Raw genomic sequence first — 15609 nt, forward strand, 5'->3', positions numbered from 1 at the left:
CATTGTTTAGGAATTCTCTATATAATTCCCATGATGTTTCCTTTGCAGAGATACCTCATTAGCAATACAACTCAAATGCACAACATGTGTTTTGTGAGTATTTCAAAACATATTTGTTTACAGTTTTCAGTGATTCTCTCGCATTACTAAATTAATGCATGTGCTCCTGCCCTGTCTGGTAGTCAGTCTTCCATTAGGAGAAATGATGATGACTGTTTTACCCTCTTGAGTTTGTTTCCTCTCTGTTGATTAATTCCAAAGTTATAAACACAGACTGGTGTACAGTCTCCTAACTACTGAAACCTATTCTATGCCAATTTTGAAGTGATCACAGAAGGAATTCTCAGGAGATCATCTAGTGCAACCTTCTGCTCAAGTAACAGTCAACACTGAAATCAGATTTGGATGCTCATCTAAACTTCCTTTTAATATCTCCAATTTACCCCACAATCTCTCTGGATAACCTGAGCCAGTGTTTTAATAACCTTCAGAGCAAAAGTATTCCCTTTCTTTCTAATCAGAGCCTCCTATGTTAATGGCATTGTACTTCAGTACTTTAGCCTGGCTGCACCTTATCAGTAATCTCCTCATAGGTATGGGAAGCCTCTTCAGGGTACCTCCTCAGCGTCTTTCTCTCCAAGCTGAATAAACCCACATATTAGAACTCCAGGCCCTGACCCTCTTCTGCTGGACTCAAGTTTGTCAACATGTTTCTTGCAGTATTTCAGATGATGTCTAATGAGTGTAGAGCAAAAATCAGTAACCACTTCTGCTGCCGTAGTGCCTGCCCCTTCTACTGGGAAAATCCAATACAGAAGGCATGATAAGCCTATTCTCCACCGGGACCACAAGATCCTTTTCATTAGCACTGATATGGACCCAGTCAAGTGCTCAGCATGTACTACTGCAGTGGATTAGTCCTTGCAATTCTAGCTGAATGGCCTGGCATTTGTCCTCGCTGAATTCCTTCTGGTTCCTACTATCCCATTCCTCCAGCTTGTCTATGTTCCCTTCAGCAGAAGCCCTGGTCTTAAATACATTAACCACATCAGCCACTCTGGAATCACTCACTAACTAGATGAGGGTACAAAATGTGTTGTAGAGCTATTCAAACCAGAATCACGAGTAACAGAGTCACTGCCTGTGTGCGTTTTTTGGTAAACATAAAGCTTCATGGGCAGTTGAGTCAACTAAACAATGTGACTGAAAACAATGGTCTCACTCTCGACCTCACCAATCACTGCTTCTGTCCTTCCCTTGCTCCTGCTCCCTGCCTTGCACTTGTTTTGGCATGTATTTGACTCTTAACTTATCAGCTGTAATACTACACAGCAGGACTTTTACCATTTTTGCTGATACAGCTTTTCAGAACAGTGAACTCTACTGATTCAGAGGCATCTGACAAGTGCCCAAAATGAAAAGTGACAGAAACTCATACACCAGGCCAAGGAGGTGTCTGGTTCTGTTTTCTTTGTCCAACACAACAGGTTTCTAAAACCCTCCAGCTCTTCCAAGCCCCTCAAATAAAAGGGGAGGTAATCAATCTTGAATTTCTGGATTTTCAAGCCACTAGGAATATATTTCAATGACGTACCTGACTTTTTTATCACTGCTTACTCATTTTCTTTGCCAATTTCTACCAAACCTCATTCTCTGGAGACAAACTTTGCCTTATCTCTACTGTCAGAGTAAAAATCTAGCCTCACAGCAGATTTAGCAGAAAAGATCATGGTGTAAGCTAGGTTTGAAGGAAATCCAAAGAAGGCAATATTCTTTTACTTGAATTACCTCCAAAACTGTAAATTTCCCAGCATTACAAAAATGGTCTCAATATCAAAGTCAGTAATTATTGTACATATACCAAGTACACAATTTTTAATTTCTCTTACAGCTCTCCATAGGAATCATGAGAGATAGCGACATTTAGCTCTGTCAAATTCCTTCCTCGGTCTTTATTCCATTCCTTGTCTCACAAACTGAGAAACTAAACTATTAAAACACAAATTATTATAATAAGCTTCTCTTTGCTAAATTATTTAATGTACAATTAACACTCTATTAATGTTATCAGTTTTCTATGAAGTATGGAATCTAAAATTTATAATTTGGTCAATGAAGTATATGGATAGCAATATTCTAAAAAAAAATTTAAACATTTGAAAGCTCAGAGGGAAAAAAGCCATTAAAATACTGATATTAAAGTTGAATATCATCAAGAACTATATGTACTCAACAGCAAAACTGCTAGTATTTGTAATGTTAATTTGATGTCTCCTTCCTTGGTAAAACAGAATGAAATGTAATCTATACCAAACTTTTCACCAATGCATGAAGGAATACAAAAAGTAAACCCAAAATGCAAAAAATTACTAAAATATTAAAAAAACCCTGATATGCTAATAGTATCAGCACAAGTCATCTTGCCTGCATTATTTTAAGTTTGAGAAAACTTAAAAATCAACAACAATAGGTGTTGACTACTACACACATAGTCCATAGAACAATTCATCACTAAATCTGAGGTGTGTGTAACAGCATAAAAACATTACCAACAAAACACTCAAGCTACAAAGTTGGTATAAATATGTACACTTTTCACACAGTTGGACATTCAATAAATATTCTTCCATTATACTGCAATACAAAATTCAAACCATATCAATATTTTTTTGAAGACATTAAATTAACCTTCAGAAATCTGTTCCTCTCTGTCAGAGTACTGAATATCTACCTTATTCTCTCCATGGTAACTATGATAACTCTTATAGAAACACAGAACTCAAGCAATTCATAGCATACTTCAAAAAGTATCTCAATTCTGCTCCCTGTATTTAAAAAAAATGAGTTGTACTAAAAAGGTAATGGTCTACATTGAATTTTCTTATTCAAAAATAGCAGGTAATCTTTTTTTTAGCATATCTTAGCATAGCACCATTACTAGTATACAAAAACAACCCCTACAATTTTCTTAAAAAACAAAACTCTAGTTTCCCTGCTAAATACATTTTCATAAACCTAGTTTGCAAAAAAACCAATACACTTTAGAAGTTCATTTCAAATGATGCAACAAAATTAAGTTCTCTTCAGTCCATCAGGAGAAAGCAAAAAACAGACCAGAACAACTGTATCAGCAAAATACTCTTTTGGAAGCCCATAAACAAAACTAGCTACCACTGACAGTCAACTGAAATAGCTGCCCTCATGGGCAAGTTACAAACTGATTTGCAAAGGATGCGACAGAGGTAAAAGCACACAAATATCATACATGTCACTAGTGACAGGAAAGTACTCATATAGTCTGTAAAAGGTTACAGATAGGACCACAATACCTTTACCAAAAATCAGATTTTTTGAAAATATTATATATTTATACCAAGATGTTTAGTGGAAAACTTGGTAATTCACCATTGGCAAGTTACTTACCTGAAAGGAAAAAAAATCTTTTGATCATCTTGTTCAGTGAACCAAGAAAGAGCTCTGACAACCAACCAAAATATTACTCATCCTGCTATAATTACAATGAATTCAAAAATCAAAGGCTTGGATGGAAAAAAGGCTTTCCTATAATCATGGACAATGTAGAAACACAGAAGCAAAGCTTGTTTACAATATTTAGCAAATGTTTCCTCCTTTCTTATCCAGAAGTGACAGTAGTATAGAATTTAAGATGTTCTTACATGGTATTGTGATTTGTTTTTAATCAATAGATTCCAACAAAACTAAGTATTATGTGCTATTGCTGCTTCGTACTCTCAGTACCAGTGACAGTGCAGGCAGCTGTGAAATGGAGGTTCCAACACATTTACAGCTTCCCAGCTTAAGATCTACTCAGGTCAATTAACCTGAGTTAATTGACCCCCAGTTTCTGCTTCCAATACTATAAAAAAAATTACAAGGGGATTCAAGCTCTGTTTCAAGAACTAAGTGGTTGGCTCCATAAAGCTAAACCAGTTTAGAATAAAGCTTTTTGCTGAAAAATACTGAAGAGGAACACAGAGACAATAACCTTCACCTATAGGCACAGACTAGGATCTCTTATCTTTACCAGATCACCCTTTACCTTGACAGGAACAATATGGCTTCTACAGAAGAAAAAAAATCTGCTGATTTATAAAAGGCTAGAAATTTAAGCTCCTGAATTTACTTTAGTTTTTCCAAACTGTCCCTCTTCTACTGATACACACTTTTTTTTTTTTTTTTTTTTTTTTTTTTTTTTTTTTTTTTTGGTGAGGATATTCCAGAACATTATGGCAAAACAAAAATCTGATGGTATTTTCTGCATGTGCTCAATTCTTTAAGGTTTATGGTGGAGCAAGAAACTTCAAAGACACTTTAAGGTACTATTTTCATCTAGGCATCTGAAATAGAGAAAACTGTTTTTCACATTGTGTACTTTCTAGCCTCAGTCAAAATTTAGATGAGATAGTACAAAGCATTGCCTTATATAATTTCATGAGACAGAAAAATAAAACATTAAAAATTAAGATTAGTCCTTCAAATCGAGAATAATCACAAATTCAGCCACAATCCAAATTACATAGAAGGGAGCTGAACACCATGAAAGTACCTGAAGAGGAAACACTAAACAATTATATGCTCTGTAAGAGAAATATACAGATTAGCTGAGTTGGAAAAGATTGCACTTCTTGATTAAGAAGACAATGATAATAAACACTGGTATTCAATGCAGTTCAAACTGCCACAGACTGACTTGTTATGAGACAGATGAGTACTGAATGACTCCCCAGGGCCAAGCAGCTTTATCATACAGGAATGGTACCATTCTGAACTCCAGCCTGGAGCCAAAAGGTCCTGACTTGCCCTGTGCAGACTGATAATCTCCAAAACTGTGTTTGTGGAATTTTCTCAGTCCCAAAGTCAATGATGTGAGTCTATCTCAGTACAGGATTTGAAAGTAATGCAAGTGAACATTCTTTTCTCTAAGGCAACAAATACATTCTATCAGAACCCTGCTTGAAACTCAAATACCTACAGCATATTAATTCAACATAAATATAATACACACCAGAAAAAAAACTCCCACAGCCAAGTATGGAAGCTGAAAACAACACCAAAGCTACTTAGATAGAATCCAGAGTAGCAGAAAGAAAACTGTAATACAGATCAAAAGCAGAGGTTTTGTTCTAAGTGCTTAACAAAACTAGGAAGACAATTGGTGTCTTCACAGTCACGAACCATACAGATGGCACAATGTTTGTCCAGCTTACATTCATGGCCAGAATTAAAATTCTCCAGGTGTTCAGTAGCATTCCAGGATGAACTAACATATAGTTACCTAACAGAAAAGTTGTGCCTTCTGAGTCACCCCTTTTGAGGTGACCCTACATTTTGAAGACATAGCAGCTTCACCCAACATCTTATTTTCCCGAGAGATGTCATGAGAAGAGAACAGAAATGCAAAACCTTTTGGCTGGCTGCATAGTTTGACGATTACGAGGAAAAAAGACAACAAGCAATGTTCCCACACTATTATAGTTCTCTCTCGCACCCCACAAGCTAGTGAAAATCCTTTGGGAGAAACACTTTTCTTGAAAGTTCACCACAACGATAACAATACTTTTAAGCAAATAAAACTTCCAGAACTGGACTTATAAATTCGTTGTTTGAAATTATTCTTAAAAAGTGGAACTTGCTCAAATTAAGTTATTGCTAGATTCTACAAACTCTTGAAACTGGTCTTCAATACCAGTCAATATCTGTTTTATATAGCTATGCATAGTAGCTGTATGTAGCTACTTTTAAAGAACACCAGTGACAGTGACTCAGCTATAAATGATGCTGGTTTGTTTTGGGTTGGGGTTTTTTTTGTTACAGAAAACAGCAAACACAACATATATTTATTAAACTGCCTACACCACTCTATTACTCCTTGCCCTTCTTCCTCCTTTCCCATTTTTAACTGGGTGAGGTGGACAAAGCAAAAGCAAGAGGGCAGAGAATACAGCTCTTACCTTTAATCCATAGAAAGTAAAGGTTAAAGACAGATCTGTACTAGTATCTCTGACTCCAAAAGATCAGTGCCTGAGGTTTCACCTAATTTCTTTATTGCAATAATGCAACATGTAAGTCTTCAAAAACAGCTATGAGGCTTACCACCTGTGGTAGTTATTTTGGAAACACTATTCTTACAGATGGCAGCAAAACTGAATTTTACTATAAGAAAGAAAACCCTTTAGTTTTATTCTTGCTAAAACTGCTACTCTCATTTAACAGCCAAAAGTGTATTAGAGAGCTAAGCAAATTCAGAAAAAAGATGCTATTATACTTTGCACTAAACAATATTCCCTTTGCAGACACACATCGAAAGACGGTCCTGCACATGCTTCAGTTCAGTCACACTCTCACTTCAAATACAGCAATACAGCATTTATAAAACTTCAGATCAAGCAGGATCCACACACTAGCTGAAAACTTGGGCTCACAATCTTTAAAACAAAAAAAAAAAAATCCCCCAAAAACCCCAAACAAAACCCAACCACAGATCACTCCCAAACCTCCAACAAATCCCCACTCCTAACTGTAGTCTTCTGTTTGACCAGCAAAATCGTCCTACTTGCCTCATGGTCACACAGTAAATAGGCTGAAAGCAGGGACAAACACACAACCAGAAAGCCAGGGAGAAAGGAGAAAGAGAAAACCATACTGTGAAATTTCACTTTAGTGTAAACACATATATATGTTAATATTTTACATTAAACTGGGATATTACATCTTCAGTAGATTAGCATTTTTCATGGAGAATTACACAGTATTTAGAAAATAAGTGTTTCTGTCTCAGCAACAAGTTAAAATGCAAAATTAGCTTTACCTTCAAAATCAAGAAAGCAAGCAGACTAATCATACCAAGTCAGAAGCCATTTCAAGCACCTGTTTTCTATAACTGGAAAAGGTGGATTTCAGAGCTTTTAAATACATGAAATAGAACACAGCAGCAACAGTGAGACATGTAAGACTGGACTGCCATTGGGTTAAAAGTCATTTGGCACTAGAAAGTGATGTAATTTTTTTTAATTACAGGGAACATGTTAAACCTCAGACAATTGTCAAAAGGTAATTAAGTATTTGTATAAATAAAGTCAAAAAACCATCATCACATATTAAGCATAAAATTTAGAAAACACTTTCTACTTTTTAAATGTGCCTAGCCCACAATTATTTATTTCTAGGATAAAATTCTAAAAGTACTTTAAAACAGAAAATGAGAGGTATTATTCATTATGCAAAATGGGAAAGTCTTTCCTCTAACAGTCCTCCTATCTTACCTGTATCTTCAATGAATTGCACACATTTTTCAACAAACAGAGGTATTGGTTTCTCAGGTGTAACCAAATCCTGTAGGGGCATCCCAAAGTAATTACTTTCCCAGTTTCTACGGATTGGAGGATTGAATGTCTTAGTTTTCTTTTTCGGCTACAACAAAACAGAGTTATTTAAGTAATATTCAAGCAACATTTTAACCAACTCATATTTTAATCATTCAGTAAACACAACCATATGATACATCTATCAGACATTAAAATTCCTCTAAAGCAAACCCAATGAATAAAAATTAAATGTATTTTTAAAATAACGAAGTACTTGACTATAAAGTAATTATACATTAGATAAAAAACACTCAACTTCTATAAGTTTTGATCCTTGTTGTATTACATTAGGAACAGGATTAACCAATATATCAGTAACTGAAAGACCACAGGAACAGAAGTAAAGACACCACTTGTTTAGAGTGCTGTGACTTGTTTAGAGTCTTTCAGCACTGCTCACACCAACTATATCTGAACTACACCTCCTTAGAAATTGTCAGGATAAAACTCTGGTTTCGTATCACCAAAACAAAATTGGTGTCTTCTGCATATACTTAAAGATACTAAATAATCTTTATTTTGCAACTATACAAGAGGCATGATGATGGAGAATGACTAACAAGCAATCAAGTCTTGAAGTTAAAGTTGCAGGCACTCATACTAAGCATGAATGCTTTGTTACAGGCACAGGATATTAGCCAAAACAAGGTTTGCATACAACCAAATCTAAGATGGTGAGTTTGATATGGAATTTTCCTGGTTTTATTTTTTTTTCCACTGAGAACAACTTTTATCAGTGGAACTGATAAATCAGCCTTGGATGATTAGAAGAATTTTATTGTATCAGATACCATAATTCATCTCTGAATACTGATGAAAATATAAATTACATCTAAAGTATTTACTTAGGCAGCATCCAGTTCAGATGAGCAACAGCTGAAAGGGCCGAGCTGAAGCTAAACAATGTATAAAACTCAGTGAAAACATCTTTGCCAAATGTTAAATGAAAGATCATTTTAGATACATGTATTAAGCCAGTAAAGAAAGGAAGAAGAATGAAAATATTTTTTTCCCAAGATGTTCAGGGCACATCTCCACCATCGCAGAATAAATGAAGCAAGATATACTGAAGACTGTATATTTAAGATCAATAAGACAGAAAAAGGATCTGTGCTCTTGGAAAGCAGTCGGGTAAAAGAAGTAATAAACAAGGACTCTACAGAAATTTTATGAAAATTACAAAAATTATCTGTGTAGAATACCTGGAAATAGTATGAAATATCAGACACAGCTACAAAATTAGGGTAAAGAATGCTCTAATAATTGTTCTGCTTTTAGAAGACAGGCTGCAAGGGACTGCCATATCAGATTTGTTATTATGCACACAGAAATGCAGAAGGGTTCCTTAGATGAACTCTTTACCTGAAAACAGTTTAATCCCCAATTTGGAAAGTGAGATTTTTTTTTTCTAAAGAACTTAATGAAGCATAAAGAATGAAAGAATAAAGAGAAAAGGGAAAGAGAAAGCCCCAACCCCCAATCCTTTGCAAGCTGGTCTAAAGGCGGAGTAGAAGAGATGACTATTGCAAGACTATTCCATAAACATTAAACTACAATTTCACAAGGCAGTTACAACAGTAAGTTTATCAGCTATTTCTCATTATGTATCATTACGAATTTTGTATCTCTCCTGTACAATGTTTATTTAAATACCTCTCTCATTATTTTCCTTTCTTGTAGGGTATGAGTGCATAAACTCTCCACTGACAGCATAAATCAAATCTCCCACAAACACTATCTACATGATCTTTACAAAAAATACTTCCGTAAATTAAAAATAAAATTTTGAGGCTTTAATAAAAAACAACATGCTATTTCCTGATTTTAGACTTTCATACTTTCCTGAAGTCTAGATTTCTTAAGTGGAGAACTTGTTCTGAACAAAAAAGTGTTCTGTGCAAAAGACCTGATTTTGCCAAAAGACCAACTGATTTCGGGGAAAAAAATATGGGTCTTATTTCTAATAAAGTAAGACTCCGTGAAAGCTTTTCTTTAATCCCTGTTCCCCACTCTGAGAAAACAGCATTTTTTCTGATCCTTCAGACATAAAATGGAACTTTTAGATTTGCTAGTCAAGACAACGACTATCATAATTTTTTCTGTGTAAAATTAACTTTTAAAAGATCTCTAATGAAACAATAAACAGAAACTGTTAAACATTAAATTATTCATTTAGTTAAACAGCACCATTTTAAAATTCCTAGATTTTGGCAGAGAGATTATGATTTTGCCCCGGGTATTTTTAGTTCAATCATTCTCCCCAGTACACCTACGCCCCACAATGCAGCAGTCACGTCATACTGCATGCATCAAGTACCAACCTAGGAACAGCCAAAATCAATTTTGTATGCTTCTCCTACATCATCATAAAAATGGACTAAATAGGCACCAAGTTAAGGAAGACAAGAACCAGCACAAAAGTTTTGTTACTTAAGCCTAGCAAAAAGCTCATTGTTCCCATACCACTGTTTTTATGTTAGCAATTAAAATACAAGCCCAAGACTATAAAGTTGAAATCCTTAGTTTTCCTAGAGATCTGTGGGGCTTTGTATAATTGATTGCTGCACTTATGTTGAGCTTTCAGCATGGGTTTCATCACTTACTTCTTGCCAAAGACAACTGCTCTTCATAGCGTAAAAGAGGTTAAAGCCAAACCTCCGACTGATCCTTATATATTTTGGCAGGAAAGCATTTTAACTCATTCTGAACTTGCCTTGCATTGCATTTACTTGCAATATTGCTTTATTTTGCAGTACTACAATCACCAAAATACATGTTGCAAAAGATTAGCTGAAGTCCTCTTAACATAAGACAAGGTAAACACAAAAACATATACTCTAGCATGGCAATGCAAATCTTGATTTCAAAACCAGAAATACTATTACAAAGAACATTTAAAAATTCAGATGTAAATACTCAAGTTTAACCCTCTTGACTACAAGTACTAGGGAACCAGCTAAGCAGCACTTATCTAGAGAGAAACTAGGCTAAGACTTCAGCCAGATGAGAGTCTTGAGAGTATAATGCACTTAAATACAAACTTTTAAAAATAATCTAGAAACTAAAAATTGCCAAAATCCTATCAAGCTCCTTTATGGATGGGCTGCTTACTTTAGCAAGCCTTCTGTTCAAGACAGGCTTTTTTTTTTTTTTTTCATTCCCACCCCATCAGAACTACCATTAATTATTTATTTATTAAAGAAGAAATTCAGCCACTTCTCTACCTCTAAAAGACTTCACTACTACTTTTGATGCAAAGGAAATTTTCTGCCTGCTTCATCTGAAGTCGGGCCTAGGGTCATGGAGGGCAAAGTCAGTATTTTCAGGACTAGTAAAATACTTCATAAAACCACACACTGTGAACAGCATTCATTTTATAGGCTTCAAAAAAGTATTTGTAATCTCTAATTCATATCTAGCTCTCCAAAAACTGTATGATATATGAATAATGCAGATCATTGTCCCTAACATGCTCTTCCTTCCCTTCATGACTTCTGCCATTTTAGAATTCCAGTTTAAAGGCTTAAGAAGGCATATGGCTCTAAATATGCATATTAAGAATGTTAAATTTGAACAGACAAAACCTGAAAGTACAGATTCTGATATCTCCTGTATTCCTCAGGAGAAAAAAAATGTCACTGCACATTCCAGTCTGAAGTAGACAGTATTTTACTAAATTAACCACTGAATTTACGCAAGAACAGATGAATAAAAATTTAAGTTGATCTCCCATTGCTCACGTCTACCACAGTCGTACTAAAACTGAGATCAACATACATGGGTTCTGTGGTTCCTCACACTATTTCCATAATAGTTTTAACACAAAATTTTATACAGTTTTGAAATTATAATGGCAGAAAGCAAATTTAAGCACAGAAAAATAGATGACAAATGCACTGCTTCGCGCTCTAAAAAGCCAGAGTAAAATATGTGAGAATTCATCAAGATGCTAGTGGATTTTTCTTGCTAAAATATTGAGAAAAGTCTTCAGATTAATTTAAAGTAAAAAGCATCTTACAATCATCTTGGTATAAAGGAAAATGGAAACAAGTAATTCAAAAACTTCTTTGGAAGCAATGAGTGTTGTCTGCAAACAGGGTTACAAGGCAGAATGTTTTAAAACATTGTTTCTCAGATTTAATTTAGCAATACAGATGGAAACTCCATTCATACAAAAAAAAAAAAATCAGACCTTGAACACTCAAACTATTGACCATTGGCCAAAGAACCTAAATAGTGAAATTTTTTTAGATTTCAACAATGGCATGCCAAAGAATTATCACTAAACAGTTAATTTACTATACTGTTTACAAGCTCTCTCTAGTTAGGATTTGTTTTCAGAAGTACTTAAAAATTCAAGGTAAGGCTTTGTCTTTCCAGTTACAAAAATTCATTCAGGATATTTGCTGTTCTTGATATGTTGTGGAGAATAAAAACCTAAACAATTATACTCTCTAAGAGATGAAAAAAATACAGCCTAAATCAGACACTGATCATAACTCAAAGTGTTCACAAAGAACTCTAAAGTAGGTTGGTAAAGTTTTAATACTCATCAATTCCATTGTAAAACCAAATAATAAGGTTATTAATTGTCACTATATGGAATAGCTACAGTTTCCACATAGGCAGGCTTCCTCCTGAAGAGGGAATTACTGAATTATGACAAGGGTCAAAAATAACTTGCTATTGTTTCATGATAATAATAACAATAATAGTAATTCTTCAATATTAATTGACAAAGAAGTTTTTAAAAATATTTACATTGGGCTTGTTTACACAGTGAAACAATGGAAAGCCAAGGACTACTGTGGTTTGGGCTTTATATTAATGCATAAAATGCATCAGTTGCCTCTTTTAAGGTTATTGAAGCAGTTCATCCTATCTAAGATATTAGAAGGCTTCCTTCAGCAGGAAAGAAGAGGATTTCCTCTAGGAATCTTCATGCCCTTTCCTGACCTGAAATTTTCTGCAGTTTCTGTTGTTTTGTATTTCCAAACTCATTAAGTTAAACTGAAAACAAAAATCATTTATGATACAGCTGGCAAGCCTGCTGCTTTTCATGTGTACCAACACCAATAATGTTTACACTAGACCTTAACTACACTAGACCGTTAAAAATTCTAATTGAGACAAGCATCTAATTGTAATTCCCACTTCCAGTTTTTGATAAAGACACAGAGATGAATGAGCATACATCTCAGCTGGAGAGGACTAACTTGGCAAAGAAACAGCTGAGGCAAAGCTGCATTTTAACATTTTAGGGTGTGCTTAGCTCCTTGTAAGTTTGTGAACATCATGAAGGAAATAAATAATCAAACATAGAAAGCATGCCAATATAGGGGAGAATTCACACTGCAAAATCCTTTTTTTTTGCTATTTTGTTTAACAGCAGAAAGGAAAAGGTGTTTTTTTCCTAGGAGAAACTTTACAGAAGAAGTTCTGTAAGTGAAGAAAAAAAAGCCACTAGTTTAACAAATATTAGCACACAACATGCACTTCAAATACTGAACAACATGCACTTGAAGTATTTCAAGCTTAGAGTGTACACACAACTACACATGAACCTGGCTAAAAAGTCCTGTGATTCAAGCCAGTCTGCTTGCTTTCTCCTCCTCCTCCTTACTGCTCTTCATATTTATCCCCACCAGAAAAAGTTCAAAGGTTCACTTGTTAACAGCACATGCAAGGTCATATCACAAATTTTCTCAGAACATTTAGACATGTGTTAATAAAATAAAATAGGATAAAGGTGGGTGTATCACAAATTTTATTATACTGATTCAGCTTTTTCCACTTTTTCTTTTCTAGAGACAAAGACAGAAAAAACCACCATCTGTTGGTTTTACCAATCTAGACTTTATAAGGCACCTGGTGATGGCATATAGGAAACTACAGCAACAACTGGAGGAACAGAAAAAATATGATATTCAGAAACAAAAAGGACAAAGTCGTAGAGTAATGGAAAAATCCTGCACTGGAATGTACAACTAATAACACTTATGTGCTGTAATGTACAGGTACTATACGTGTGTGAATGTACAATAAACCACCTGTACTGTGCAGTATGGAGTCATTACCTGGAAATTATCAAGGACAAGAGCAGGCCAAAGGTACCTAAAGTGACGGCAACTGCAGCTAAGCAAAGGTTGGATGCAATCACACAATTGTGTTGGGTACTAATTTCTAGTAGATATCAGCAAACATTAAGATTACATGATGCACTGTTAGGACATTCCTTGCAATACTATGCACAGTGTCAGTCATCCTCATTCAAAAACAGGTTCAGAGGAAAATTCCAATTTTTTTTTTTTTTTTAAATCTTCTAGAACTCAGGCCAAGAAGTAGCCATTTTCTCTTCCCCAGTTAGGAGGTGACTGGCCAGAAAAAGAAGCATTTCGGGAGAAAGGATACAATAAGGAAGGGTGAAAACTAGGAATTGCACCTAGGAATTGGAAGATTCTTCACCAATACAGAGGAAATAGAAGCTCTGGATGAGTTTTTCAGAGTAGTAAGAATAAGGACATAAAAGTCTTCAGAGGAATTATTTCTGTGATAATTGAAAGAAGAGCTTAAGGATGATGCTCTTCCAGTTCTGACTACCAGTATACTGCAACAAGATCTAAGAACACTAGCACAGGGTTATGGACAAAAATAATGGGCAAATAATTCACACCAAAGCACACTTGCTTAACTGGTCTAAGTTTTAAATTGTTTCTTTTGGCAATAAGAAACATTACATGACCTTGCAAGTAATGCTACCTGCTCGCCACAGGTGTGTCATTGCTATACTTTCCACAGTAAAATATTTTCATTTACACTTCCAAATAGCAACAAGTAGCACAATTCTGAGTATTTACTTCTGCCTTTAATAACATGTGTCCACAATAGATTTTTAAAGTTTGATACATATGTATTAGCCAATTTAACACATATGTAAGCCTACTCTACTGTCTGTCAAATCTTGCTTCCTTCTTCCTACACACCCAACTCTTGCCTTTTTCCCTTCAGTTTTTTTACCTGAACCCTACAATCACTTAATATCTATTCTCTGCCTCGCTATATCTGCCCTAGAGCATTTTTTTTAATGTGATTTTATCCTGAGCTGGGACACTGGACCTGAAAGGATCAGGACAGAATGAGCATCCTTCATCACAGTCATTTCTCTCCTGCAACACCTTACAAGAAACTCGCCCAGACACACCACATCTCAAACCAACAAAAATGCAAGGAGTATCAAGAATCTTACATCCTATTTGGGCCTTAAAAAAAAAAAAAAACAGTCTTGGAAAAAGACAATTAGGAGTTCAGACTTTAAAATTGAAGTTTCTCCAAACAAATTCATTTTGTTCATAAGATTTCTGTATTTCAGAATCACTGTAATTGAAGCAAGAATAGTTACACATGTATCCTATTTTCCCTTTATATAGAGCTGAACAATTCAGAAAAAGTATCAGTAAGAGTTTTAAGAAATAGCCAGAAAAAAGTACACAAGTTCTATTTACCTCTTTCACATTCAAGGGGTCACAATTCTCAAAAAAACCCAGGAAGCAGTCTGTAAATAGTGGTGCACTAACATCTCTCGCATGGACCAAGTAACAAAGATCATATAATTTGAATAATTTTTGCATTTCTGTAATAAAAGACCACTAGCTGCTCATCCAAAACAACATAGGAAAACATGCAGAAAAAGTTCCAAAATTTAAAAAACTGCATCTCTTCTGAAATAAAATTAACTGTAAAAAAACCAAAAGAAACAAAAAATGAACTAGAATGACTCACTTGAACTGGAACTACTATTACTTAACTTCATTCAAGTCAACACACAGAGAAGCCACTACTTATCAAAAGCACTGAGCACTCAAGATACTTTGAAAACTTGCAAACATTTGAGCCATCAAGTTAAATTTATTTTCTCAATTACAATAATTTCCACTATTATTAAAAGTTTTTACTAATTTAATAGCAGCAGCTTTGCTACTTGTGAGTAAAATACAGCGCCCTCCCTCAGAAAAAAACACTCACATAACCAACAAATCACCAACCAACCAAAACTTAAAACAATTCTACTCTTCAAGAAACTTATCCACTACAAAAATTAAAACAGCCTGAAACTTCCAACTCAGGCTTCTTCTCAACAGGCCAAAACCATAAGTGGAGGCTTTGTTAGAGCCATCGGGAGATTTCCTGACACAATTTCAGGAAGAGAAGACCCCACTATAGTAAT

At 35.0% G+C, this 15609-nt stretch overlaps 1 protein-coding gene across 2 annotated transcripts in view; it reads right to left on the bottom strand.

Annotated features, from left to right (window-relative positions):
* The window catches only part of ARHGAP5 (Rho GTPase activating protein 5), a 45983-nt gene that overhangs the window by 14466 nt on the left and 15908 nt on the right, over nucleotides 1–15609 (bottom strand). For both annotated transcript variants that reach the window (XM_053979985.1, XM_053979986.1), the window contains exon 4: nucleotides 7284–7431. In XM_053979985.1, the coding sequence (XP_053835960.1) occupies nucleotides 7284–7431 (148 nt within the window). The remainder of the gene's footprint in view (nucleotides 1–7283; nucleotides 7432–15609) is intronic.

Source organism: Vidua macroura, chromosome 6, assembly GCF_024509145.1.
Source record: "Vidua macroura isolate BioBank_ID:100142 chromosome 6, ASM2450914v1, whole genome shotgun sequence".
Classification (NCBI taxonomy): Eukaryota; Metazoa; Chordata; class Aves; order Passeriformes; family Viduidae; genus Vidua; species Vidua macroura.